The 25,871-nt window shown below is 41.3% G+C and overlaps 1 protein-coding gene across 1 annotated transcript in view; it reads right to left on the reverse strand.

Annotated features, from left to right (window-relative positions):
• Nucleotides 1-4,464: 4,464 nt before the first annotated feature.
• The window catches only part of CDC25C (cell division cycle 25C), a 38,761-nt gene continuing 17,354 nt past the window's right edge, over nt 4,465-25,871 (reverse strand). The window contains exons 8-14 of the mRNA XM_014584779.2: nt 15,711-15,863; nt 13,641-13,742; nt 10,854-10,916; nt 8,764-8,862; nt 5,588-5,721; nt 5,118-5,229; nt 4,465-4,998 (exon numbers count right to left, since the gene is read on the reverse strand). Coding sequence (XP_014440265.1) covers nt 4,849-4,998; nt 5,118-5,229; nt 5,588-5,721; nt 8,764-8,862; nt 10,854-10,916; nt 13,641-13,742; nt 15,711-15,863 — 813 coding nt within the window. The 3' untranslated portion in view covers nt 4,465-4,848. The remainder of the gene's footprint in view (nt 4,999-5,117; nt 5,230-5,587; nt 5,722-8,763; nt 8,863-10,853; nt 10,917-13,640; nt 13,743-15,710; nt 15,864-25,871) is intronic.

Here is a 25,871-nt window from a genome sequence, read left to right on the forward strand (position 1 = left end):
ATGGTTTAAAATGGGATCCTGTTCTGGACAAAGGGTATTAAGAATGTAAAAGTCTGAATTGTCATCTCCAAGGGGAAAAGTAGATTTAGCTTAAAAGAGATACAGTACATTAATCACATCTTTTATCATTATTGCTTATTTCTCGAAATAGAATCATTTCTGCCTTTCTTAAAGTAAAATAATATTAATCAAAAATACTTAATATTTTCTGCATTTTTCTGATGCTAGCTTTCAAGACAGCTGGTAATTAGCAAGACATTCTACATTTTTTAAACTTAATTTTATAAAGAATTCCCTTGATTGTGTACAATACCACCTGCTAGAGATAATAGTTTTTATACTTAGGAACACTGCCACTTTCTTAGAGATGCTAGCTTTCAAGACAGCTGGTAATTAGCAAGACATTCTACATTTTTTAAACTTAATTTTATAAAGAATTCCCTTGATTGTGTACAATACCACCTGCTAGAGATAATAGTTTTTATACTTAGGAACACTGCCACTTTCTTAGAGATGACTTGAGAAGAGTAACACTATGATTTAAAGCTTGCAGTAAAAATGCCAAATGCTGTAAGTATATTAGAACCAGTTTATTCTTGTGCTTAGTAGAACTGTGAAATAGTTAAAATGTCTTAATCAGGTCATGTGCTGATATAAAGGCACCCCTTTTGTTTTGTGTTCCATTCTTTTATCTCATGTGGTAGTGATGTCTTACACTTTTTATCAAGTATGTTTAATGTGAAAATTAAAATTTCAGATCTCTTTAAAAAATTATACACACATACACATGCACAACCCTATTGGAAGCACTGTCTCTCCTGTGTATCTCTCCTTAAATAAACAAACTGGAAGAAAAAAAAAAGCCACTGGGGTCAGCAGGTAATGTGGTGGTTAAGGCATTAGACTTCCACATGTTGGTAATAGTTTACGTACTGGACTCAGGGCTTGAGGATCATGCTAGGTGCATGTGTGCGTATGCCCCAAATCATGAGAACAGAGGAAAAGGGATTGCGGCTGGCCATCACCCATAAAAGGGTGATTTCTCATTTTCCTTCTCTCCTGTGAATGCATGTGCCCTACATCAAAAATCTAAAATAGGGACCAGCAGTTAGCATAATAGCTATGTCGCTGGACTCCCATGTAGTCAACCGCAGTTCGAGTCCCAGACCTGGTGGCTTAAAACTCACGCCAGGCACATGTGTGTGTGCGTGCCCAAGATCCCGAGAGGAGAAAGGATTGCAGCGTGGCTATCCCCCCTGGGGGTGTGTGTGATTTCTTGCTTTCTGTCTGTCTCTCTCTGTCTGTCTGGCGAGCACACGTGCCCTATAGCAAAAACCTCTCCAAAAAAAAAATCTAAAATAAATAAATGAAGGGAACTGACTGGCACCATACTGAGTTCAAATCCTAACTTTGCTATGTGATCTTAAATCTATTTAATATCTATTTCTTGATTTCTTTCTTTGTATAAAGAAATGTACATAATAAGTACCCGATTTATAGGATTGTTGTAAAAATTAAATTAATTTATATAAGTTTAGAAAATGTCTTGTATGTAGAAAGCACTTGATTGGTTACTTTTTTTTTTCTTCGATTTTTGCTGCAGGGTGCATGTGCTTGCCAGAGAGGGAAGGAAAGTGGGGGATGGTCATGCTGCGATCCCTTCTCTTCTCTATTCTCCTCTCAGGATTTTGAGTACTGGGCACCTTCAGGCACATACTTCTGGAATGATTTTCAAGCTGCTAGGTCTGGAATTTGAACCACGTAGTCAGTCATATGGAATCCAGCACCTTAACCACTTCACCATCTGCTGGCCTAGTTACTATTTTTTTTTTAACGTGTACTTATTTCTTTCACGAGTGAGAAAGACAGAAAGAGTGAGGCAGCACTCTCAACAGGGTCTTGCCTTTAGCCAACCCTGGATAATGGTCAAGTGTGTGCCCAGCATACTCCGGGAGGTCTTCAGACTTCAACTGAGAACCTTCTCATGTGAGTTTGCCTTGCAGAACATCATGTTGTACCACTGTACCACTGTCGGGTCTCAGTTACTATTATTGTTCTTAAAAATAGCATGAACATGAATCAAATCACATGGTCCCCATACAGTGAAGGGTATTACAAGAAATATATCAGAAATGTTGCCCTTTAGGCAAATATAATTTTTTACAATGTAAATAATTAAGCCCTAGATTTTCTTTAGAGACTCAGAATTTAACTCAGTTAAATTCTGGGATTACCAAAATCTAAACACATGTACACCCATCTCTTCCCAGGTTGGGAGATTATTAGGAAATGATCCACTAGGGTAGGAAGTGAGTGGGGACCCTTCTTCACACTTGGAAGAGGAGGTGCTTCACATACTTTCTTCTTTCTTCCTCAGGCGACTGAAATTCCTGCTTGGGTAATGAGGACACATGTATGGGTAGTGAGAAGGGGCAGCCTCTTTCCCTCAGCCATCTCCATGTTGTGTAGCAGCAGCTCCCTCACCCCTGTGTCCACAGACCTGTGAGCTGAGCGCAAGGGCTTAGGTAGCTTTATTCTTGACAAAACAGTCAGTAGCTAGGCATGGACGCTGCAGGCTTGGGCAGCTGGCTTAGAGAATACAGCAGCGCCCTCTGCTGTGAGGCAAGCATGCAGCACTCTAGGGTATGAGCACGCGGAAACTGCAAAAATTCAGACCAGCCACTAGGGCACATGAGTGGGATGCCTTCTGGCTACAACCCTCTTTTCCTTCACTCACTTTAGAAACGCCTCTCTGCTCCAGAACCATGAGACATGTTATTTTTGTTTCTATTCTATCTCAGTTGAAGCTTTAGGGTGTTTCATCCTTTTCTAGTCCTGGACTACCAGTACTGGTAGATTAATGTAATGACAATGATAATGACAACGTTCAGTTAACTCCACTGTCACCCCAGGCCAAGTTGGGGTGGCAGTGGAATCCCTCACCATGCAGATAAAAGCGCACTCACCTTAAAGGACTTTAAGAAGGGAAAACCTGGGATATTACTGCAGAATGCAATTTAAAAGGTCTTAAGTCTAATGGATCATACTTTGTACTTTTATTTTCTTTTATTCTTACCTTCACAGATCACGAAACTCTACTTTCTTTTTTCTTGTCTTTTTTAAAGGTTTCTGCCTTAGGGCATGTGCACTTGCCAGAAAGAGAGAGACAGGGACAGTGAGAGGGAAATGAGAAATCACTCTCCCAGGAGGATAGCCATGCCACAATCTCTTTTCCTCCATTTTCCTCCGGGGCTCTTGGGCATGTACACACATGTGCCCAGTGTGAGTTTAAAGCCACTGGGTCTGGGACTCGAACTGTGGTCAGCAATGTGGGAGTCCACCAACATAACCATTATACCATTTGCTGTATCCCAAAACTCTACTTTCAATCTCCCTAAATGCTAAACTTGTCTTAATGAGATATGAAATGAGAAAAGAGTTTGGGAAATGGGAAAAGCCAAAACTCCACTGAGGCTGTAGAAAACCCAGTGAGGCTGTAGAAAAGGAACTTTCTAAACCCAACTCAGATCTATGATCTGCCTACAGAATGTTAACCTCTTTGGTCTTCTGAGCCTAGATACTACATGAAGCTGAGTCTAGGGTACGCTTTTGATAACTCATACCACAGAATAGTCTAGGAAATTAAAACCTAGGATATGGCTGAGGTCTTTTTTGGGGCCAGCAGGTGGCATGGTGGTTAAGGTTCTGGACTCCCACATGGCTGACAGGTTTGAGACCTGGACCAGGCAGCTTCAAAATCATGCCAGGCGCATGTGCGTGCATGCCCCGAATCTCAGAAGAATGGAAAAGGGATTGTGGTGTGGCCATTGCCTCTGGGACGTGATTTCTCACTTTCTCTCTCTGTCTCTCTCCAGCAAGTGTACATACCCTAGCACAAACTAGGTTTTGCCATAGGGTACATGCACTCACTGGAGAGAGAAGGAGAAAATGAGAAATCACCCCCCGCAGGGGATATGGCCACACCACAATCCCTTCTCCATTCTCCTCTCGATGTCTTGGGCACAAACATAAACACTGGATGCGATTTTCAAGCCGATGGTCCAGGATTCAAACCATAGTCAGCTATGCGGGAGTCCAACACCTTAACCTCCATGTTACCTGTTTGCCCTGTAAGGTCCTTCTTAATTCAAGGAACAACTCTGAAGCATGCAACAAAATCACCTGAAAAGGGTGAGTTTTAAAGCCTAGATTTTTGGGCCCTAACTTCAGAGGTTCTGATTTAGTAGTCTAAGGTAGAGCTTGAAAATGTGTATTTCAAATGCATTCAGATGATGTTGATGGTACAGGGTCCACATTTTGAGAACCACTAGTTTAGACAGAAGCATCTTGGCCTCAGCTATGAATACAGATGGTTACGCTTTTATGTCTGAAGGAGTCTAATTTGGTGATCATCTCCTTATACAAGTCTTTCAGGAGAGAATGGTCTCACAATCACATTTCTCATTCTGCAAAGTTTATTTTCTCATGGGGGCAGGGTGGGAAAAGAGGAAACAAGGGAAATACAGAGAAAGAAGGTGGCCAATTTTCCTATATATCCAGAAGCCCAGGGAGAGAAAGAGCTTGCTGGCTTCTGAGAAGACATGGTGCATAGTTGGGAAGAGGAATGCATTAAATTTCTGTGCAACTCAAGACTACACCTTATAGAGCCTGCTACAGGATTCAGCCACTAGCCAGGAGCTCTACTGAAAGCCAGGCTTGGGTTTTCATCAGACAGTTTGTTGGTGAGCAGACATCTTTTCACAATCTTGGTTTAGCCATAAAGAGGATGGGCTCTTTCTGCTCAGGGTTTCTAGTGTCTTTTGGTAGGGGCCAGTGGTTGATCCATCATCATGGGCTCACATCCTTCACCAGGAGGGCAATCTGCTCCCGCAGCTGCCTCTCCCCTTCCTGTGCTTTACTCTGGCTTTGACACCTCAGCAACTCAGCCTTGTGGTCCTGGTGATGCATGGGGCAGTAGCTCTGTGGTTCACACAGCTCCTGTAAAGTAGGGGACAGCATTGCTGTGGCAGCAGCTAAAGAGCAGCAGTTTCTTCTCAGAGTGCTTTGCAGGCCCTGGGAGTTAAGTGTTATGGCTCCCCCTTTGCCCTACTCCTTACCATATATTCTGGAAAAAAATCTCTGTAGCCCCCTTTGAGGATATATAGCTCCGGGTAGTACAAAGCAGGATATTGGTTCAGCATCCTGTCCTCTTCTCTTAGAGAACGGCACCTTTAGAGGAAAACCAAGAGATGGGTAAGGTAGAAAGAAGCAAAATCAGGCAAGCTATGGGCCATTCACTTAAAAGAGGGAGAAAGTACAGGCCATTGCTAACTCCAAAAAGGACCTTCAGATATCATTGTGTTTGCAAAATAAAGTCCAAGTAATACCACTCTTCCTCCTTCCCTCCATGGGACCTCATTCCCAGTATTTTTCCTTTATTGCTACACTTGAACTATAGATAGGCCTTCCTTCAATCTCTCTTCAAACTGTTGTAGAGAATATTCACTCAGTCTCTGTCTGAACTAGTCTGGGAAGTCCAACTCAAGATCTATTTGCATCATATACTCTACCTGTTCGAGACACTCACATTCGGGGGCCCCTCTCTGAGGAGAATTCACAGTGGAACACGATGATTATTCTTTTCTGGGTATCCAAAGATACAATGGGCTTCTTCAGAAAGAAGTTGTACATTTCTTCTTGACTATACAAGTTTAAGGCTCCCTACAGAAGAAGAATTTTAATAAGAATTTCCTCAAGGGCCTGTGGACATTGGCAATATTTAGAAATGACTGAAATTTGGGGCTGATAGCTAGACAATAAACAGGGAAGAGACCTGAGTATATTCCTATATCTAACTTCAAGGCTTGGCATAGATCTTGGCATACAGTAGATGCTCAATAGCCGTTCATAGAATCAAACAACCTGAAGTGTAAAGATCATTACAAGGAATGTCTATGAGCAGTATGGGTATGCAAAGTGTTTCACAATCCTTGGACAAATGGTTCTTGTTTTTAGAGAGATTTTTGCTATAGGGTACGTGCATTTGCCACAGAGAGACTGAGAGACAGAAAGCAAGAAATCACCCCCTGGGGGGAATGGCCACGCCACAATCCCTTCTCCTCTGTCCCCCTCTTTGGATTTTGGGCACGCAAGCACACCCACCCGGTGTGAGCTTGAAGCTGCCAGGTCCAGGACTCAAATCACATTCAACTACATGGGAGTCCAGTGACGTAACCATTACACCATCTCCTGGTCCCAGATTAATGTTTTTATTTCTAGGTAGAAGGCCTAGAGAAGAAAAGGAGATTGTTCTAAGAAGGAAAGGGAAATGAGTTGCTTAAGTACATAGAATTAAAACAGGAATGAGACCAGCAGATGTCATAATGGTCATGTCGCTGAACTCCCACATAGTCAACCGCAGTTCAAGTTCCAAACCAGGTGGCTTAAAATTCACACTGGGTGCATGTGTATCCATGCCCAAGATCCCAAGAAGAGAACGGAGGAGAAAGGATTGTGGTGTGGCCATATCTCTGGGGGCTGATTTCTTGCTTTCTGTCTCTCTGTCTCCCTGGGAGCACATGCAGTCTATAGCAAAAATCTCTCTGTCTCTAAAAAAAAAAAAAGGGCGAGAGAGAGAATAATGTCTGTAGAAATAACTGTCTTTGGAGCTGGTAGAGACATTGGGATAGCTGAGTTAGGGTATAGGTCAAGCTGCTATAACAGGCTCAAAAGACAATGGCTTGCCAATGATGATTTCCTCTGCTATGGTACACCATTCTATAACCTATTCCATTTGTTTACACCTTCCTGTATCTGTTCATCATTTTCTCCCAAACGCTTCACACACACACCCTGTGCAGTTCCTGCTCTCTGCCATTATTCTCTATACTCGATGCCATGAATCTTTCAATTTCTAACAGTGTGTGGACATTCAGTATATGTTAACTGGAGACAAAATGCTTGTTTTTTACTTAGCATGATTTTTTTTCCCACTTAGCATGATTTCCTCTAGGCTTGTCCTTTATGTCAAAGGACAAATTATCATGATTCTTTATGACTAAGTAGTATTACATTGCATATATGTGCCACATTTTCTTAACCCATTCATCAGTTTTGGGGACTTAGGTTGATTTCATAGACAATTCAATAGACACCCCTACCTCTCAAAAAAAAACCATGCAAAATTATTATCGAATATGTACAATGTAATGCAGCGTTCAGTGTTGAAGAAGATGAATATGTCTGCATCTTTGGTTTGATTATTACACACTCTGTGCACACTTTGAGAAACCATAGTGTACTCCACAATGATTATATGCAGATCAAAAACACAATTAAAAAAAAACAATGGCTGACATAACAAGGGAATTTATTTCTCTCTTATGAGGCTAGAGGCTGGTGGATGGTCTTGGCCAACTACTGTTCCAGCCTGGGGGCAGGGGGGGGGATGCAACTCTGCCACTGTCAAGATAGGTCTTCCACTGCGGGGTCTAAGACAGCTGCTCCAGTGGTAGACTTTCTCCAGTCTATAGGAGGGTCAAGAAAAGTGACAATTGGGAACCAACAGTTAGCGTAATGACTATGTCGCTGGACTCCCACGTAGTCAACCACGGTTCGCGTCCCGGCACGATGATTATTCTTTTCTGGGTATCCAAAGATACAATGGGCTTCTTCAGAAAGAAGTTGTACATTTCTTCTTGACTATACAAGTTTAAGGCTCCCTACAGAAGAAGAATTTTAATAAGAATTTCCTCAAGGGCCTGTGGACATAACTTTTTAGAAATGACTGAAATTTGGGGCTGATAGCTAGACAATAAACAGGGAAGAGACCTGAGTATATTCCTATATCTAACTTCAAGGCTTGGCATAGATCTTGGCATACAGTAGATGCTCAATAGCCGTTCATAGAATCAAACAACCTGAAGTGTAAAGATCATTACAAGGAATGTCTATGAGCAGTATGGGTATGCAAAGTGTTTCACAATCCTTGGACAAATGGTTCTTGTTTTTAGAGAGATTTTTGCTATAGGGTACGTGCATTTGCCACAGAGAGACTGAGAGACAGAAAGCAAGAAATCACCCCCTGGGGGGAATGGCCACGCCACAATCCCTTCTCCTCTGTCCCCCTCTTTGGATTTTGGGCACGCAAGCACACCCACCCGGTGTGAGCTTGAAGCTGCCAGGTCCAGGACTCAAATCACATTCAACTACATGGGAGTCCAGTGACGTAACCATTACACCATCTCCTGGTCCCAGATTAATGTTTTTATTTCTAGGTAGAAGGCCTAGAGAAGAAAAGGAGATTGTTCTAAGAAGGAAAGGGAAATGAGTTGCTTAAGTACATAGAATTAAAACAGGAATGAGACCAGCAGATGTCATAATGGTCATGTCGCTGAACTCCCACATAGTCAACCGCAGTTCAAGTTCCAAACCAGGTGGCTTAAAATTCACACTGGGTGCATGTGTGTGCCTGCCTAAAATTCCAAGAGGAGATTGGAGGAGAAAGGATTGCAGAGTGGCCATCCCTCTTGAGGGTGATTTCTTGCTTTCTGTTTGTCTCTCTGTGTCTTCAGTGAGCACATGTACCCTATAGCAAAAATCTCTCTTGGAAAAAAAAGAAAAGAAATGACGATGTCAGCCTTGATGTACCCCAAATGTTTCATTCTAACCAGTTTCTAAAGTTCACAGCATCCTTTTTCCACAGACTCTTCTCAACAGCTATCTCTAGCACCTCCCTAGCTAATGTCCACAACATAATCTTACCTGGATGTGTCCGCCTAAGTACTCATATGGATAACGGCAATCAATGATATAAAACTTTTCAATCAGACCCCGGAACTTCCCCAACAGTAAAGCAGCCACCTGCACAGAAAAAAATTGTTGAATACCTTATCCACTGTCTCCGAAGGGGAGAAGAGCTAGTTACTCAGTCCTTCCCTATGTACACACTCCTATTAGTCACCCAGGATTCCACTGGATGCCCAGCCTCCAAAGTCATCCTATACTAAAATGTGGCAATGGTTCAACCCCACCCCACATAAGAGGATGAGATAGAGACTGGCCTTTGTAGAGAACCCAAATGGCTTTTGCCAAGACACCAAGGAAAACCATATTCATGGTCTCATCTGGTGACAGGTATAGCTGGAATCAGCCTCTTGGGAATCTCAAAGGACTTCTGCAGTGACAGAGGTAGCAGTTAGAAATCCCAGTTTTCCAAGAAGAGATGGGAATGGGTTCTCTTTGTGCCATTATAAAGGAAGAAAGCAAGTGTTGCAGAAAAGGACATAGAAGGGAAAGATTGATAACTAGAAGAGGAAACTTATGCTACTTGTAAGGATATAAGTTCAGCATTTCTGGAGGGAACTTGATAAATACATATATATAAGTAAATGTAATTACACTTGGACTCTAATTTTTTTTATAACATGTTAAGTAAACAGAAAAGTACACAAAGATGGAAGCACAATGATATTCATCTCAGGATTGCTTCAGGTTATCAAAATATTAGAAATGATTTAAATATTCAAAATGGGGGTTTGGTTAAATTAATTATATATGCCATTAAAACATAATGCTATATAGCCATTAAAGTGATAATACAGATTTTTTTTATTATTACAGAAAGATACTCATAATGTCTTACCAAGATAATTGCAACACTACGTGTTCATCATGATTGCATTTTTTTTTCTTAAGAGAGATTTTTGCTATAGGGGGTATATGCACTCGCTGGAGAAATAGACAGAAAACAAGAAATCACTCCTCAGGGGGCTGGCTATGCTGCAATCCTTTTTCCTCCATCCTCCTCTTGGGATTTTTGGGCACATATGCACAAATACTGGGCATTTTAAGCCACTGGGTCCAGGACTAGAACTGTGGTCAACTATGTGGGAGTCCAGCAATGTAATCATTAGGCCATCTGCTGGTCCATATGATCACATTTTCATTACTTTTATTTTTTTAAACTTATTTTATTCATGAGAGCTCATGTACATGTATGAGGTGGTGGAGGGAAGAAAGCAGCATCCTCAACAGGGTCTCCTCACTCTATGATACTCTTTCTCCAGCCCTCCAACCTGTCAGAATCATGGGGGCACACCTGGCATGTTTTAGGTTAACCAGACAGGTGATCTGAACCTGCAGTCAGCCATGTGGCTTCCACCACTGCAGTTTAGTACACTACACCACAGAGGCTGGGTCATAATCACTTGTTTAAAAAAATTATTATTTTATTTTATTTATTATTATTTTAAAAATTTGACCAGACAGAGACAGAGAGAGAAAAAGTGAGGAAAAGTGAGGAAAAGACTTGCTAGATCTGGGACCTGAACCATGGTCAGCCATGTGGAAGTCCAACCATCACACAACCTATCAGCCCCACAATCACATTTTTATAAAACACATGCTAGAATAAAATCTGGAAGGCCCTAAGGAAAATATTACTAGTGGTTACCTCTGATGGCACAGGTGGGTAGGATGACCAATTACTGTACAAACTAGAAGGCTTTTGAGACTACTACTAATAATTACCAATAGGTGTAAACGAGATTCTAATATGTAAGCCAAGATGAATAGTTACCCTGAGTGATTTCCCCCCTTTTCCCTTTTTGCACTTCCTCCCTTTCTTTTCTCTTTTTATTTTAAAACAATAATTATGTATCATATATCTAACTAAAAAATACAGAAGATAGAAGAATGGGATAAAAGAGTCCTTCAATATAGCTTCTGTTGAATAAGAAGCCCATGTGAGAGAACACAGTAAAAGAAATACAAATGCAAGTGGGGATTTTAGGGACAGAATGGACCAGATGGTAGCTTATGTAACCAGTTACCATCTCCAGAAATCTGCTTACTGTTTCTGGGTTGACGTACTTCAGATCTTGGTGTCTCCCCGACACGGTTGGCAGCACACATACCTAGAAATACCCAAGAGCTGAAATAACAGCAAGAATTCCACACCCAAATTTGAAATCAAAGACTGATACATTGTCCTTTCCAAATGAATTCTAAAATTTCAGAGGCCTTCAAAAATAAATGATCTTTATAATGTGTATATGCATCAATTATATTTCTTCCTAACCAAACAATATTATATATATCCATATGTGTATATGTATGTATATATATGTGTGTGTATATATATATATATATATACATATATATAAATTTGGTCAGAAGGTACATGTGCTTGCTGGAGAAAGACAGAGAAAGGGGAAATGAGAAAGCATACCTTATAGGGAATAGTTGTGCTACAATCCCTTTTCCTCTGTTTCTCCCTCTTTTTGGGATTTTGGTAATGCATGTACAAACCATGTGGGATCCAGTTGCCTGAACCACTGTGCCACAGGCTGGCCCACAGCATTACATTTCTAAGAACTGATCTTAAGGAACTAATCTCAGATATGCATAAAGTTTCAGATTTGTCTACTAACATGTCCATCTCTGTATTGTTTGTAAGGAAAACTGTGAAAGTAAACGTCCTACAAGAAGGGATTTATGGGGGTCAGCAGACGGTGTAACAGTTACATCACTGGTCTCCCACATGGTCAACTACAGTTCAAGTCCCAGACCTAGTGGCTTAAAACTCATGCCGGGCACATGTGTGTGCATGCCCAAGATCCCAAGAGGAGACTGGAGGAGAAGGGATTGAGGAATGGTCATCCCCTTTGGGGTTGACTTCTCGCTTTCTGTCTCTGCCTCTACGGTGAGTGCGTGCGCCCTATAGGAAAAATCCCTCTTAAAAAAAAAAATAAAAGGTATTTATGAATAAATTATGTGCAGTGAAATAACATGGAGCTATTCAAAATGATGAAATGATAAAGCAGAACTGTTTGTCAACATGAAAAGGTGTGTGTGTGTGTATATGTGTATATATATGTGTGTGTGTGTCTGTGTGTATATATATATATATATTATTTTTGGAGGAGAGAGGTTTTTGCTATAGGGCGCATGCGCTCGCCAGGAAGACAGAGAGACAGAAAGCGAGAAATCACCCCCCAGGGGGGATAGCCACACCGCAATCCCTTCTCATCCATTCTCCTCTCAGGATCTTGGGCACAGTTCCAGTTTGGGACCTGGTGGCTTCCTTTCTTGCTTTTTGTCTGTCTGTCTCTCTCGGGTGAACACATGTGCCCTATAGCAAATTTTAAAATACTAGTAACAATAGATAAAATTAAATAAATAATTTTGGGGGAGAGATTTTTGCCATAGGCCATGTATGCTGACCAGGGAGACAGAAAACAAGAAATCACCTCCTGGGAGGATGGCCATACCACAATTCCTTCTCCATTCTCCTCTCAGGATTTTGGGCACGCACAAATACATGCCTGGCATGATTTTCAAGTCTCTGGGTCTGGGGCTCAAACCGAGGGAATCCCGTGAGGGAGTCCCATGTGGGAGTCCCGTACTTTAATCACTACACCACCTGCTGGCCTGAAATAATAATTTTTTTTTTTTTATTTTGGAGAAGTTTTTGCTACAGGGCGTGTGCACTCACCAGAAAGACAGAGAGAAACAGAGAGACAGAAAGTGAGAAATTACCCCCCCGGGAGGATGGCCACTCCGCAATCCCTTCTCCTCTAGGGATCTTGGGCACGCACACACAGTTGTCTGGCGTGAGTTTAAAGGATCTGGGACTCTAACTGTAGTCAGCTACATGGGAGTCCAGCGACATAGCCATTATGTTAACTGCTAATCTCCAGTTCCTAAAACCAAAAAAGAATATATACCAAGTAATTATTTTTCTGGTTGATAAGGTCTGGGATAAGTGTTCTTACTTTCTATCTTTTCTGTAATGACTAATTATTTTATTTATATGTATGTGTATGTGTGTTTAAGTTTTACTTATGTCTTCCATGAATGTGAGAAAAAGAACTCTCAACAGGGTCCAAATGCCATAATCTACCCCTAGCCTCAGGCACCCCTGGATCATGGGCACACATCTGCCTACTGCACTCAGGGAAGTTTCTGGACATGAATATAGATTCTTCCCATATGGGTCAGCCTTGCAGAGTACTATGCTTTACCGTCTGGACCCAATCTATATACTTTTAAAAATTATTTTCTTGAGCCAGCAGGTAGCATAGTGGTTAAGGTGCTGGACTTCCACATGATCAACCACAGTTTAAGTCCTAGGCCTGGTAGCTTGAAAATCACACTGGGCACAGGTGCATGCATGTCCAAAATCCAGAGAGAATGGAGAAGGAATTGTAGTATGGTCATCTTCTGTGGAGAGTGATTTCTCACGTTTCCTCTCACTGTCTCTCTCTCTGGCAAGCATATATGCCCTATGGGGAAGGGGAGGGACAGAGAGAGGGGGAAAATGAGAAAGCAAGCTGCCAGGTCCAGGACACAAACTGCGGTAGGCCATGTGGGAATCTAGTGCCCTTAACCACTATGCCATCTTCCAGCCCCACATATTTTTAAAAAAGAAAACAGTAAAAAGAAAAACAAAAAGAAGTCTCATATTATCCCCACTGTTTTAAAAGGCTTAGGGCCTAGATCTACCATTAGAACACCTTCAGATTTTCAGAATATTTGGTAAGGATGCATAATCTTATCTAGCAACCTCTGCAAACAGAAGAAAAGATTTGGATCTGAAATGACTCACTGAAATATAGCATGGGTGTAACCAAACTCACCTTGGAGAAATCACCAATCAGTTGCCCTTGGCTGGAATCTTCCTCCAGCATCTGAGTGATATTTATGTCACAGAGAGAGACTGTCTTCTTTAGATCTAAGCCCTGAGGATGACAAGAATCCCACCCACCACCAATCTTCACATTAAAGGTTTAAAAACCAGGGGATTGGGGCAAGGGAAGTACAGGCTCATTAACAATATGATAGTCTTTGCTCTAATAATTACACTTGTTTCTCTGAGGAAACAAAGACATGCATAAAAATCTGGCTATAAGTATGGCTATCCTAGTACGTTTATAACAGAGTATAGTAAGTTAAATGCTCCATAATAGACTATTGGCTAAATAAATCATATATCACACATTATAGATTACAATTATATATTTTTTAATTATTTATTTAATTCTATTTGTTATTATTATTTTTTAATTTGACCAGACAGAGACACAGAGAGAGAGAGAAAGGGAAAGTGAGAAAGTAAGCCACCAGGTCCAGGACTCGAACCATGGTCAGCCACGTGGGAATCCAGCACCTTTAACCACCATGCCACTTGCTGGCCCACAATTATATATATTTTTCATTGCTAGAGGACACGTGTGCTTGTCAGAGACAGAGACAGAGACAGAAGGGGAAGAGCAAGCACCCCTCAGTGGGACATACTCATGCTGCAATTCCTTCTCCTTTAGTTCTCAATTCTCTCAAGAAATTAGGCACATATGGGAACCAGCAGTTAGCGTAATGGCTATATCGCTGGGCTCCCATGTAGTTGACCACGGTTCGCGTCCCGGACCTGGTGGCTTAAAACTCACACTGGGCACGTGTGCGTGCATGCCCAAGATCCTGAGAGGAGAATGGAGGAGAAGGGATTGCGGCGTGACCATCCCCCCGGGGGGTGATTTCTCACTTTCTGTCTCTATGTCTCTCTCTGTCTGTCTGGCGAGCACACGCGCCCTACAGCGAAAATCTCTCCAAAAAAAAAAAAAAAAGAAAAAGAAATTAGGCACACATGCACACTCATCTAATATACTTTTCTTTTCAGAATTATTCAATTTAATTAATTAATTAATTTTTAATTTGCTATAGGGCATGTATGCTCACTAGAATGAGAGAGACAGAGAGAGACAGATTAAGAGAGGGAAAGCGAGAAAGCAAACTGCCAGGGACTTGAACCACAGTCCACCATTTGGGATTCCAGTGCCTTAATGTCCAGTGCCTTAACCACCATGCAGTTAGTCATGTGGGAGTCCAGTGCCTTAATCACCATGCCATCTACTGGCTCAGGGCTAAGTTTTTCAAAAGTCACCTTTCACTAAACCATTTCTGCGATGTGATATTGTTTGTGTCAGACCGTATGTAAAACAACATAAAGTATACATTACAATCAAAGTTTCTTTGTATTCATTCATCTTTAAAAAGAGGGTTGTAGGGACCAGCGGATGGCATTGTGGTTAAGGTGCTGGACACTCCCAGGTGGCCAACCACGATTTAAGTCCTGGACTTGGTTTGCTTTCTCATTTTCTCTCTGTGTCTCTCTATAGTCAAATTAAAAGTAAATGAATAAATAAGTAAAGTTTAAAAAAAAATGAGGATTGGGAAGACAGTATGATAATTTCTAAAAGTATAATATAGATATTTATTGTAATTTTTTTTTTTTTTGGAGAGGTTTTTCGCTATAGGATGCATGCACTCGCCAGAAGGAGAGAGACAGATAGACGTAAAGTGAGAAATCACCTCCCCAGGGAGGATGGCCAGGCCACAATCCCTTCTCCTCTATTCTCTCGGGATCTTGGGCACACAGGCAAATGTGCCCAGGGTGAGTTTAAGCCACTGGGTCCGGTACTTGAACCACAGTCGACCACATGGGAGTCCAGCGACATAGCCATTACGCCAACTGCTGGTCCTGTGAAATATTTAATATATAGACGCAGATAAGACAAAAAGATGGAAAGAACAAAGAGGTAAAAGTAATGAGGAATAAGACAAGGAAGGCATACCAAAGCAATCTCCATACCAAAAAAGCAGAGAAGACCATAAGAAAGAAGAGTAACAGATTCTCTTTAAAAAATTCTTACCTTCTTGAGTTCTTTCTGGCCATAACAATACTTCTTTTTTACTTTATCTGGTATTAAATTGTCCTTGAATTTTAACACCTGCTTGAGTCTTGGTCTGTTCAAATTCTCTGGCATAGAAGGGGAGCGATACAAGCAGCATTTCTTCAATATTATCTGTTTGGGAATAACAAACCGCTCAGTATTTTTTTTTTTTAAGGTTTTTGCTATAGGGTGTGTGCACTCGCCAGAAAGGCAGAGAGAGACAGAGAGCGAGAAATCACCCCCCAGGGGGGATGGCCATGCCGTAATCCCTTCTCCTCCCTTCTCCTCCATTCTCCTCTTGGGATCTTGGGCACACAGGCACACGCACCCAACGTAAGTTTAAGCCACCAGGTCTGGGACTTGAACCATGGTCAACTACATGAGAGTCCAGCAACATAGCTATTATGCTAACTGCTGGTCCTAAACCCCTCAGTTCTTACTCCTCAAAGTGCCTACAGACCAGCAGCAAAAACATCTCTTGGGAGCTTTGTCTGGAATGCAGAATTCCAAATGTTAAGCAACACCTCACAAGTGACTGGGAGGTGGCGTGGTGGTTAAGGGCACTGCACTCACACAAGGCTGACCATAGTTCAAGCCCCAGGCCTACTGGCTTGCTTTCTCACTTTCCCTTTCTCTCTTTCTCTGTCTGGTGAAATTAAAAATAATAATAATAATAAATAAAACAAAATAGAATGGGTATTTAAAAAAAAAAAGCCTCACAGATAATGAACTAAAAATCTGCATTTTAAGAAATGCCCAGGGAGGGGCCACCAGGTGACATGGTGGTTAAAGGTGCTAGACTCCCACATGGCTGACCACAGTTCAAGTCCTGGACTTGGAAGATTGCTTTCTCACTTTCTCTCTCTCTCTCACTCTTTCTCTGGTCAAATAGAAAAATAATGATAATAAATAAATAATTCTTTAAAAAGAAAGAAAGAAATGCCCAGGGGCCAGCAGGTGACATGGTGGTTAAGAGCAGGGACCAACAGCTGACATAATGGCTACGTCGCTGGACTCCCATGTAGTCGATGATGGTTCAAGTTCTGGACCCAGTGGCTTAAACTCATGCCAGGCGCGTGTGCGTGCATGTCCCAAGATCCCAAGAGGAGAATAGAAGAGAAGGGATTGCAGCATGGCAATCCCCTTGGGGGGTGATTCCTCACTTTCTGTCTCTCTGTCTCTCTCTGTCTTTCTGGCAAGCATGCACGCCCTATAGCAAAAACCTCCTCCCCCCTCAAAAAAAAATGGAACGCTAGACTTCCACATGGCAGAATGCAGTTCAAGTCATGGACCTGGTGGCTTGTCTTCTCACTTTCCCTCTCTCTCTATGTCTCTCATTCTATTCATCTCTGGTCAAATTTAAATAACTAACTAACTAAAATAAAATAATAATAATTTTTTTTTAAAGAAATGCCCAGGTCAGAACCAGCAAATGGTGTAATGGCTATACTCCCAAGTGCTTGACCACAGTTCAAGTCCTGGACCCAGCAGCTTAAAACTCACACCTGGGCAGCTAGCAGGTGGTGTGGTGGTTAAGGCGCTGGACTCCCACATGGCTGACCATGGTTCAAGTCCTGGACCTGGTGGCTTGCTTTCTCACTTTCCCTCACTCTGTCTCTCTCCCTCTGGTCAAATTAAAAAATAATGGGGCCAGTAGGTGGCATGGTAGTTAAGGGCACTGGACTCCCACATGGCCAACCATGGTTCAAGTCCCGGACCTGGTGGCTTGATTTCTCACTTTCCCTCTCTCTTTCTCACTCTGTCCCTCTCTAGTCAAATTAAAATAAGTAAATAAAAAAATGAAGTTAAATAAAATACTTCTTTAAAAAATTTAAAAATGATAACATTAATAAATAAAGTTAAATTAAAAATAAAAAAGTAAACCTCACGCCAGTCACCTGTACATGCATTCCCAAGATCCTGACAGGAGAATGGAGGAGAAGGGAATGAGGGGTGGACATCCCCGCTAGGGAGTGCTTTCTCACTTTTTCAAAAAAAATAAAAGAAATGCCCAGGTGATTTCTAGTAACATTTAAGTTTGAGAACCAATGTCCTTTGTGAGTAACCTGTCTTCCTTTCTCTATTAACAGCTTTCTACTTTAGTTACATGATATTATATCTCCCTCAGATGTCTTAACAAGGCAAACCAAATTCTATAGTTGACTCAGATGCAACAATTTGTACAGGAGGAAGCAAACATAAGCTCATTCCTCTAGTTATATGATAAAAATAAATCTAAATACCAGTTTCTCAATAGGATCTTAGGGGGACCAGCAGTTGGTGTAATGGCTATGTTGCTGGACTCCCATGCGGTGGCTTAAACTCACACCAGGACCATGTGCGTGCATGCCCAAGATCCTGAGAAGAGAATCAAGGGGAAGGGATTGCAGCATGGCTATCCCTCCTGGAGGGTGATTTCTCGATTTCTATCTCTCTGTCTCCCTCTTTCTGGCGAGCCCATGTGCCCCATAGCAAAAAACCTTCAAAAAAAAAAGGATCTTAGGACAATAACAATCAAAATCTAAAGAATCCAACAAACCTAAAGATAAAAAGCCAAAAAAGCCTGGGTGAAAAAATACTAAGCAGCATATGTGTATGTCAATTTTTGGTAGTAGTTTCTTTTGAGAGATTTTTTGCTATAGGGCACATAGGCTCACTAGAGAGAAGGGAAGTGAGAAATCACCCCCAGCCCATCCCTGGCAACCACCAGGCCTGCAATCCCTTCTTCATTCTCCTCTTGGGACTCTGGACGGACACAGAGGCAAATGCGCGCCTCCTATGAGTTTCAAGCCTTCAGATCCAGAACTGAAACAGTGGCCGGCCATGTGGGAGCCCAGGGTAAAACCATTTCGCCATCTGCTGGTCCCAGGGAAAAATATCATTAAGTCTTCTTATAAAGGGGGTTATTAATGGGGAAAAAAATTAACAAAATAAGTATCATGGGAGACCAAATGTTGACACAGTCATAAATTTAACATTTTGAGACAATCCCACAAGAAAGTTTCTAACTCAAGTCCAGATAATATTCTGAGTATGTTAGATGTACATGCCTATGATCAAAGGTTGGCTGAAGGCTAGCGGTACATCATGGCATTGATATTCTTTTGGGGTTGTTGTCTTTCTCTCTTGCTCTTTTTTTCTCTCTCACTCTTTCTCTCTCTCGCACTCATGAAGTAAATAGATAAGTACAATTTTTTTTTTTGGAGAGGTTTTTTCGCTATAAGGCGCGTGCGCTCGCCAGACAGACAGAGAGAGACATAGAGATAGAAAGCGAGAAATCACCCCCCAGGGGGATGGTCACGCTGCAATCCCTTCTCCTCCATTCTCCTCTCGGGATCTTGGGCACACACGCACACGTGCCCGGCGTGAGTTTTAAGCCACCGGGTCCGGGACGCGAACCGTGGTTGACTACATGGGAGTCCAGCGACATAGCCATTACACTAAATGCTGGTCCCCAATATAATTTTTTTTAAAAGCATCATGTAGGAGGGGTCAGCAGGTGGCATGGTGGTTAAGGGAACTGGATACTCAGATGGCCAATTGCGGTTCGAGTCCTGGACCAGGTGGCTTGCTTTCTCACTTTCTCTCTCTCTCACTCTGTCCCTCTCTGGTTAAATTAAAATAAATAAGTAAATGGATAAATAAAGTTAAATAAAATAATTATTTAAAACAAAAATAAAAACATCATGTAGGACCAGCAGGTGGCATAGTGGTTGAGGCACTGGATTCCCAAACAGCCAACAATGGTTTCAGTTCCAGACCTGGCAGCTTGCTTTCTCTGGCAGCTTGCTTTCTCTCTCTCTCTCTCTCTCTCTCTCTCTATCTCTTTCTCTGGTGAGCACATGTGCCCTATGGAAAATTAAAAACAAAATAATCATAAACGGGAACCAGCAGTTAGGGTAATGATTTAAACTCACGCCAGGCACGTGTGCATGCGTGCCCAAGATCCCAAGAGGAGAATGGAGGAGAAGGGACTACAGCGTGGCCATCCCTCCTGGGGGGCAATTTCTCACTTTCTGTCTCTCTGTCTGTCTGGTGAGCACACACACCCTATAGCAAAAAACCTCTCCAAAAAAAAAAAAAAAAAATCTGGGGGACCAGATAGCACTATAGTGTTAAACTGCAATGTGGTATGAGGTTTGCCCACATGAGAAGGTTCTAGGTTCTTGTCCAGACACCTGAGTATGCAGGGCATGTGCATGTCTATGACCTGGAGTTGGCTGGAGCTGGGGTGGAGCATGGCATTAAGACCTTGTTAAGGGTTTTCTCACTTCTTCTCTCTCTCTCTCTGTGTCTCTCTGATCAAACTGGAAAATAATAATGATAATAATAATAAATAAAGTTAAATAAAATAATTCTTTAAAAAAAAAGAAATGAGACCTTGTTAAGGGTGTTATCTCTCTTTCTCTCTCACAGAAGAAATAAGTAAACTTAAAAAAAGAAAAAGAAAAACATGGGCCAGCAGGTGGCCTGGTGGCACAGGACTCTCACATGACCAACTGCAGTTTGAGTCCCAGACCTGGCAGCCTGCTTTCTCATCTTCTCTCTCTCTGTCTCACTCTAGCTAGGGCATGTGTCCTATAGCAAAATCAAACAATAATAATAATTATTAATTAATTTAAAAATAAACATTTGTTATATTTAAAAAATATATAGAAAAACAAAGAAAAATAAATCTGCAACCGTAATCTATTGTATTACTCTACTATCACAGCCTCAAACTTAGCATGTCCTCAAACTGACTAGCTTCCAAAACTTTCTAAGCCAGTTGGTTTAAATCTCCTCAGCAACTGGTGTTTTTTAATGATTTATATAGTTTCACTTATTACTATTATTTTTAAAATTTGCTCTAGAGGGGGTCTAGCAAGTGGCATGGTGGTTAAGGAGCTGGACACTCCCACATGGCCAACTATGGTTCAAGTCCTAGAACTGGTGGTTTGCTTTTTCACTTTTTTTTTCTCTCTCTCTCTTTCTGTCTCTCTCTGGTCAAATTAAAAAATAAATGAATAAATAAATAAAATTAAATAAATAAATTTTTTAATGAAAAAGTTTGCTCTAGAGGGGCCAGCAGATGGGGTAATGGTTACATTGTTGAACTCTCTCTCACATAGCTGACCGCAGTTCAAGTCTCAGACCTGGTGCCTTGAATCTCACACCAGGCACATGTGTGTGTATGCCCAAAATCCTGAGAGAAGAATGGAGGAGAAGGGATGGCGGCATGGCCATACCCACTGGGAATTGATTTCTCTCTTTCTATCTGTCTCTCTTTGTCTCCTGGCAAGTGCACGTGCCCTATAACAAAAGTTTCTCTTAAAAATTTTTTTGCTTGATAGAGAAAAAGCCCCCAGTTATAGAACTCAAACTGAGGTCAGCCATGTGGGAGTCCAGCATCCCAACCACCATGCCATCTGTTGGCCCCCACATTACAGTTCTTATGTAACTGAGTTTACTAATAATATTTGGCTCCTTGGGCTTTGATTCATTGCCATCGACTTCACTGCTGTTTTCACTATCATCTAAGCTTCTTTGATCAGCTGTTGATGGTCCACAATCCTCACTTAATCAACATTGGAGTTGCAAAGCCTACCAGTATTGCTTCCAGCCAGAAAATTTTTTTAAAGAATTATTGTATGTAACTTTATTTGTTTAAATTTGTCCAAAGACAGACAGAGCAAGAGAGAGAGAGAGAAAGTGAGAAAGCAAGCCACCAGGTCTAGGACTCGAATCATGGTTGGCCATGTGGGAGTCCAGTGCCCTTAACCACCACGCCACCTGCTGGCCCTGAAGCTAGCACATTTTTGTAAAAAGACACTATTTCAGGCCAGTTAGGTAGTATGGTAGTTAAGGTGACTAAATCCCACATAGCCCAATGCAAGTTCAAGTCCCAGAGCCTTAAAAAACACACTGGGCATGTGTGTTTCCATACCCCAAATCCTGAGAGAATAAAGAATGGAAGAGAAGGGACTAGGGCATGACTATACCCTCCAGGGAGGAGGGGTACTGAGATTTCTCACTTTCTTTCTCTTTCTTTCTCATCTCTCTCTGGAGAACACACATGGCACATTTTTTAAAAAAAAAGAAAAGAGGAAGACACTATGTCACACAGGTCTATCTTATGATACCCTCATTAAACCTCACAAATTCTATTTTACTAGCCTTTGAATAATTCCAGAGTCTCCAAAAGACAATTATAAACTGCACATTCTTAAAGACCCTTATCTCACAAACCCCTCTGTGTTACCAGATTATTTCAATTCTTACTTTGCTCAAGACATCTAGGCTGTTGAGCATTCCTCACCCATCAGTCTTCTTCATAACTTCACATATTTTTAGTCCCTACACTAAAGAAATTAAGCACTTATACTACACTATAATAATTAATGACTATTAATTGACAAGTCTTATTCTATCTGCTTTATGTGTAATTAACTCATTCAAACCTCATAATAACCATATAAAATACATATTAGAACTAACTTAGAGCTGGCCCTGTGGAATGGTGGTTCAGAGAGCCAGATTCTTTTTTGTTTTTTGGAGAGGTTTTTGCTATAGGGCGCGTGCACTTGCCAGAAAGACAGAGAGAGACAGAGAGACAGAAAGCGAGAAATCACTCCCCAGGGGGGATGGCCACGCTGTAATCCCTTCCCCTCCATTCTCCTCTAGGGATCTTGGGCATGCACGCACACACGCCCGGAATGAGTTTAAGCCACTGGGTCTGGGACTCGAACAACGGCCGACTACGTGAGAGTCCAGAGACATAGCCATTACACTAACTGCTGGTCCCCAGAGAACCAGATTCTACATGGCTAAGCACATGGTTGAAATCCTGACCCTGATAGCTTGAAAAACACTCCAGTACACTGGGTACATATGCATGCATGCCAAAAATCCAAATAAGGTGGAGAAATGGAGGAAAAGGCATTGACGCATAACCATCCTCAATTAGGGGGATGCTTTCTCCCTCTCCTTCTCTGTCCTGTTTCTTTCTGACAAGGGCAAAATCAAACAATAACAATAAACCATCTCAATTTGGGGCCAGCCTATAGCCTACTGGTTAATGAGGCCAAATCTCATATGGCCAACATTTGTTCGAATTCCAGCTCCGGCAGCTTGAAAAACATGCTGGGCACATGTACATGGCCAAAGTCCTGACAAGATGGAGAAATAGAGGAGAAGGGATTGTGGCTCCATTAGGAGATGCTTTCTCCCTCTGTGTCTCCTTGTCTCTTTCTGGCTAGTGCATATGCCTTTTGGTTAAAAAAAAAAAAAAAAAGATCTGTTTTACAGTTTAAGAAACTGAGGCACATGGAGTCAGGACTTATAGTCATACAGCTAAAAGGAGCAGGGTCAAAAAATTATATACCCAGAGTCCAGCAGGTGGCATGGAGGTTAAGGTGCTACAGTCCCCATGGCCAATAACATGGTTCAAATCCTGGACCTAGCAGCTTGCAAATTATACCTGGTGTGTGTGTGTGTGCGTGCATGTGTGTGTATGTGTGTGTGTGTGTATGCCCAAAATACCGAGAGGGTAATGGAGGAGAAGACCTTGCAATATTGCTATTCCCCCTAGGGGGAGGAGGATGATTTTTCACTTTTTCTTTCTCTCTCTGGTAAAAGCATGCACCATATTGCAAAAACAAAACAACAAAAAAAGGCAAAGGACTTGAATAAACACCCCTCCAAAGAGGACATACAAATGGCTAGTAAGCATATGAAAATATGCTTAACATCATAAATCATTAGGGAAATGTAAATCAAAAACACAAAGAGATGCGACTGCTTACTCATTAGGGTGGATATAGAAAACAATATGGCTAAAACGAGAAGTCGAAACCCTTATGCAATACTGTTGGAAATGTAAAATTGTATAGCCATTGTGGAAAATAGTATGGCAGTTCCTCACAGAACTACTATATGATCTAGCAATTCTGGGTGTATGCACAAAAGAATCGAAGTGGGGAAATCAAATGGGTATTTATATACTTTTTTGTTTTTTTTTTAAGTTTTTGCCATAGGTGTATGCGTTCGCCAGAGAGATAGAGAAAATGAGAAATCACGCCCACCCTCCCCGCCCTCAGAGGGGATGGCCACACTGCAAACTCTTTTCCTCCGGTCTCTGAGGATTGTGGGGATGCCCGAACATGCTCCCATGGTGATTTTCCAGTTGCCAGATCTGGCAGTCAGCCATGTGAGAACCAGCGACTTAACCTCAGCACCACGTGCTGGCCCTATATGCTAATTTTCACTGCAGCGATATTCACAATAGACAAAAGTTGGAAACAAACCAAATAGCCATAGACAGATGAACGAATAAACAAAATACGAGATAGATGGATAATGGAATGTTATTCAGTCATAAAAAGAAATGAAGTTCTTGGGCTAGCATGTGGAGTGGTGGTCAAGGCAGCTGAATCCCATATGGCCTAACTATGTGGTTTGAGTCCCGGTTCCAGCAGCTTGAAAAACATGCCAGGTGGATGTGCATACATGCCCAAAATTGTAAGAGCCGAATGGAAGAAAAGGGATTGCAGCATGGCCATCCCCCCTGGGGGTGGCGGATGCTTACTTTCTCTCTCTCTGTCTCTTTCCAGCAAATATGTGCATCATTTAGCACATTTAAAAATAAATAAATAAATGAATGAAGTTCTCATACATAGATAAACCTTGAGGACATTATGCTAAGTGAAATAAGCCAGTCACAAAGAAAGACAAATACTGTACGAGTCCACTTACATGAAGTACCTAGAGCAGTCAAATTCATAGACAGAAAGTAGAATGGGGTCAGTAGGTGGCATGGTGGTTAAGGGCACTGGACTTCAACATGGCCAACTACAATTCAAGTTCTGGATCTGATGGTTTGCTTTATTTTCTCTCTCTCCCTCTCTCTCTCTCTCCAGTGAGCATGTGTGCCTATAGCAAAATTTTAAAATAATAATGATAATAAATTAGTTAAATTAATCTTAAAAATAAAAAAGTAGAATGGTGGGTACTAGAGGCTGGGGGAAAGGGGAAATCAGGAGCTGTTTAATGGGTACAGAAATTCAGTTTTTGAAGAAAATAAGAGTTCTGGATGTTAGTTCTAGAACAATGTGAATGTACTTAACACTACTGAACTATATACTTAAAATAGTTAAACTGATATATTTAAAATTATGTGTATTTTACCAAAATTTAAAACAAAACTGATAAGGGGGACCAGCAGGTGGCATTGTGATTAAGGGCACTGGACACTCCCACATGGCTGACCATGGTTTGAATCCCGGACCTGGTGGCTTGCTTTCTCACTTTCCCTCTCTCTCTCTGTGTGTCTCAATCTGAATGAATAAATTTTTAAAAAATTTAAAAAAAAACTGATAGGGAGAATGAAATTCTAATATAGACTATAACACTGATGAACAGGGACCACATTATATACACCAGACATAAATAGACAAAAATAAGATTCCATTTATATGAGATACAACAGTCAAATTCATAGAGATAGAAGGAAGAATAGTGTTCTGAGGGGCTGTAGTCTATATTATCTCATTTACTGGGTGTAGTAAATAATAATGTTTGGGGTGATAAAAAAAAAGTTCTGGAGGGGCCAGTAGTGGTATGGTGGTTAAGGCACTGGACTCCTACTTGGCCAACTGCAGTTCAAGTCTCAGACCTGGCGGCTTGTTTGCTCACTTCCCCTCCCTCCCTTTGCTCCCCACCCCATGAGCACAGATGCCCTATAGCAAATTTTAAAAATAATAATAAATAAAATTACATAACTAATTCTTAAAATTTTAAGTTCTGGAAATTGATAAATACATTCACAATAATATAACGGTATACTTAATACAACTAAATTGTTCAATTAAAAAATGGTTAACATGATACATTTTATGTATATTTTACCACACACACAAAAAAAAAACTAAAATGAACATGTGTTCCCTCTAACCACATCCTAGATCTGTCCTGTCTGATTCTCAACAGACAGTATTCCTTTATGCATCTGCTTCATTATCAATCACTTAAATGACGTGACTTAAATTTTAGATTTAAATTTTATCGTTCTTTCTTCACAAGGTCTTTCTACTCTATACTTGGAAAGTCATCAACTTTCATTTTCTCCTCTATGCATATGGTGAAAAAATATACATACAGGAG

Source organism: Tupaia chinensis, unplaced genomic scaffold (genome assembly GCF_000334495.1).
Source record: "Tupaia chinensis unplaced genomic scaffold, TupChi_1.0 Scaffold147608_1, whole genome shotgun sequence".
In the NCBI taxonomy this organism is placed as follows: Eukaryota; Metazoa; Chordata; class Mammalia; order Scandentia; family Tupaiidae; genus Tupaia; species Tupaia belangeri.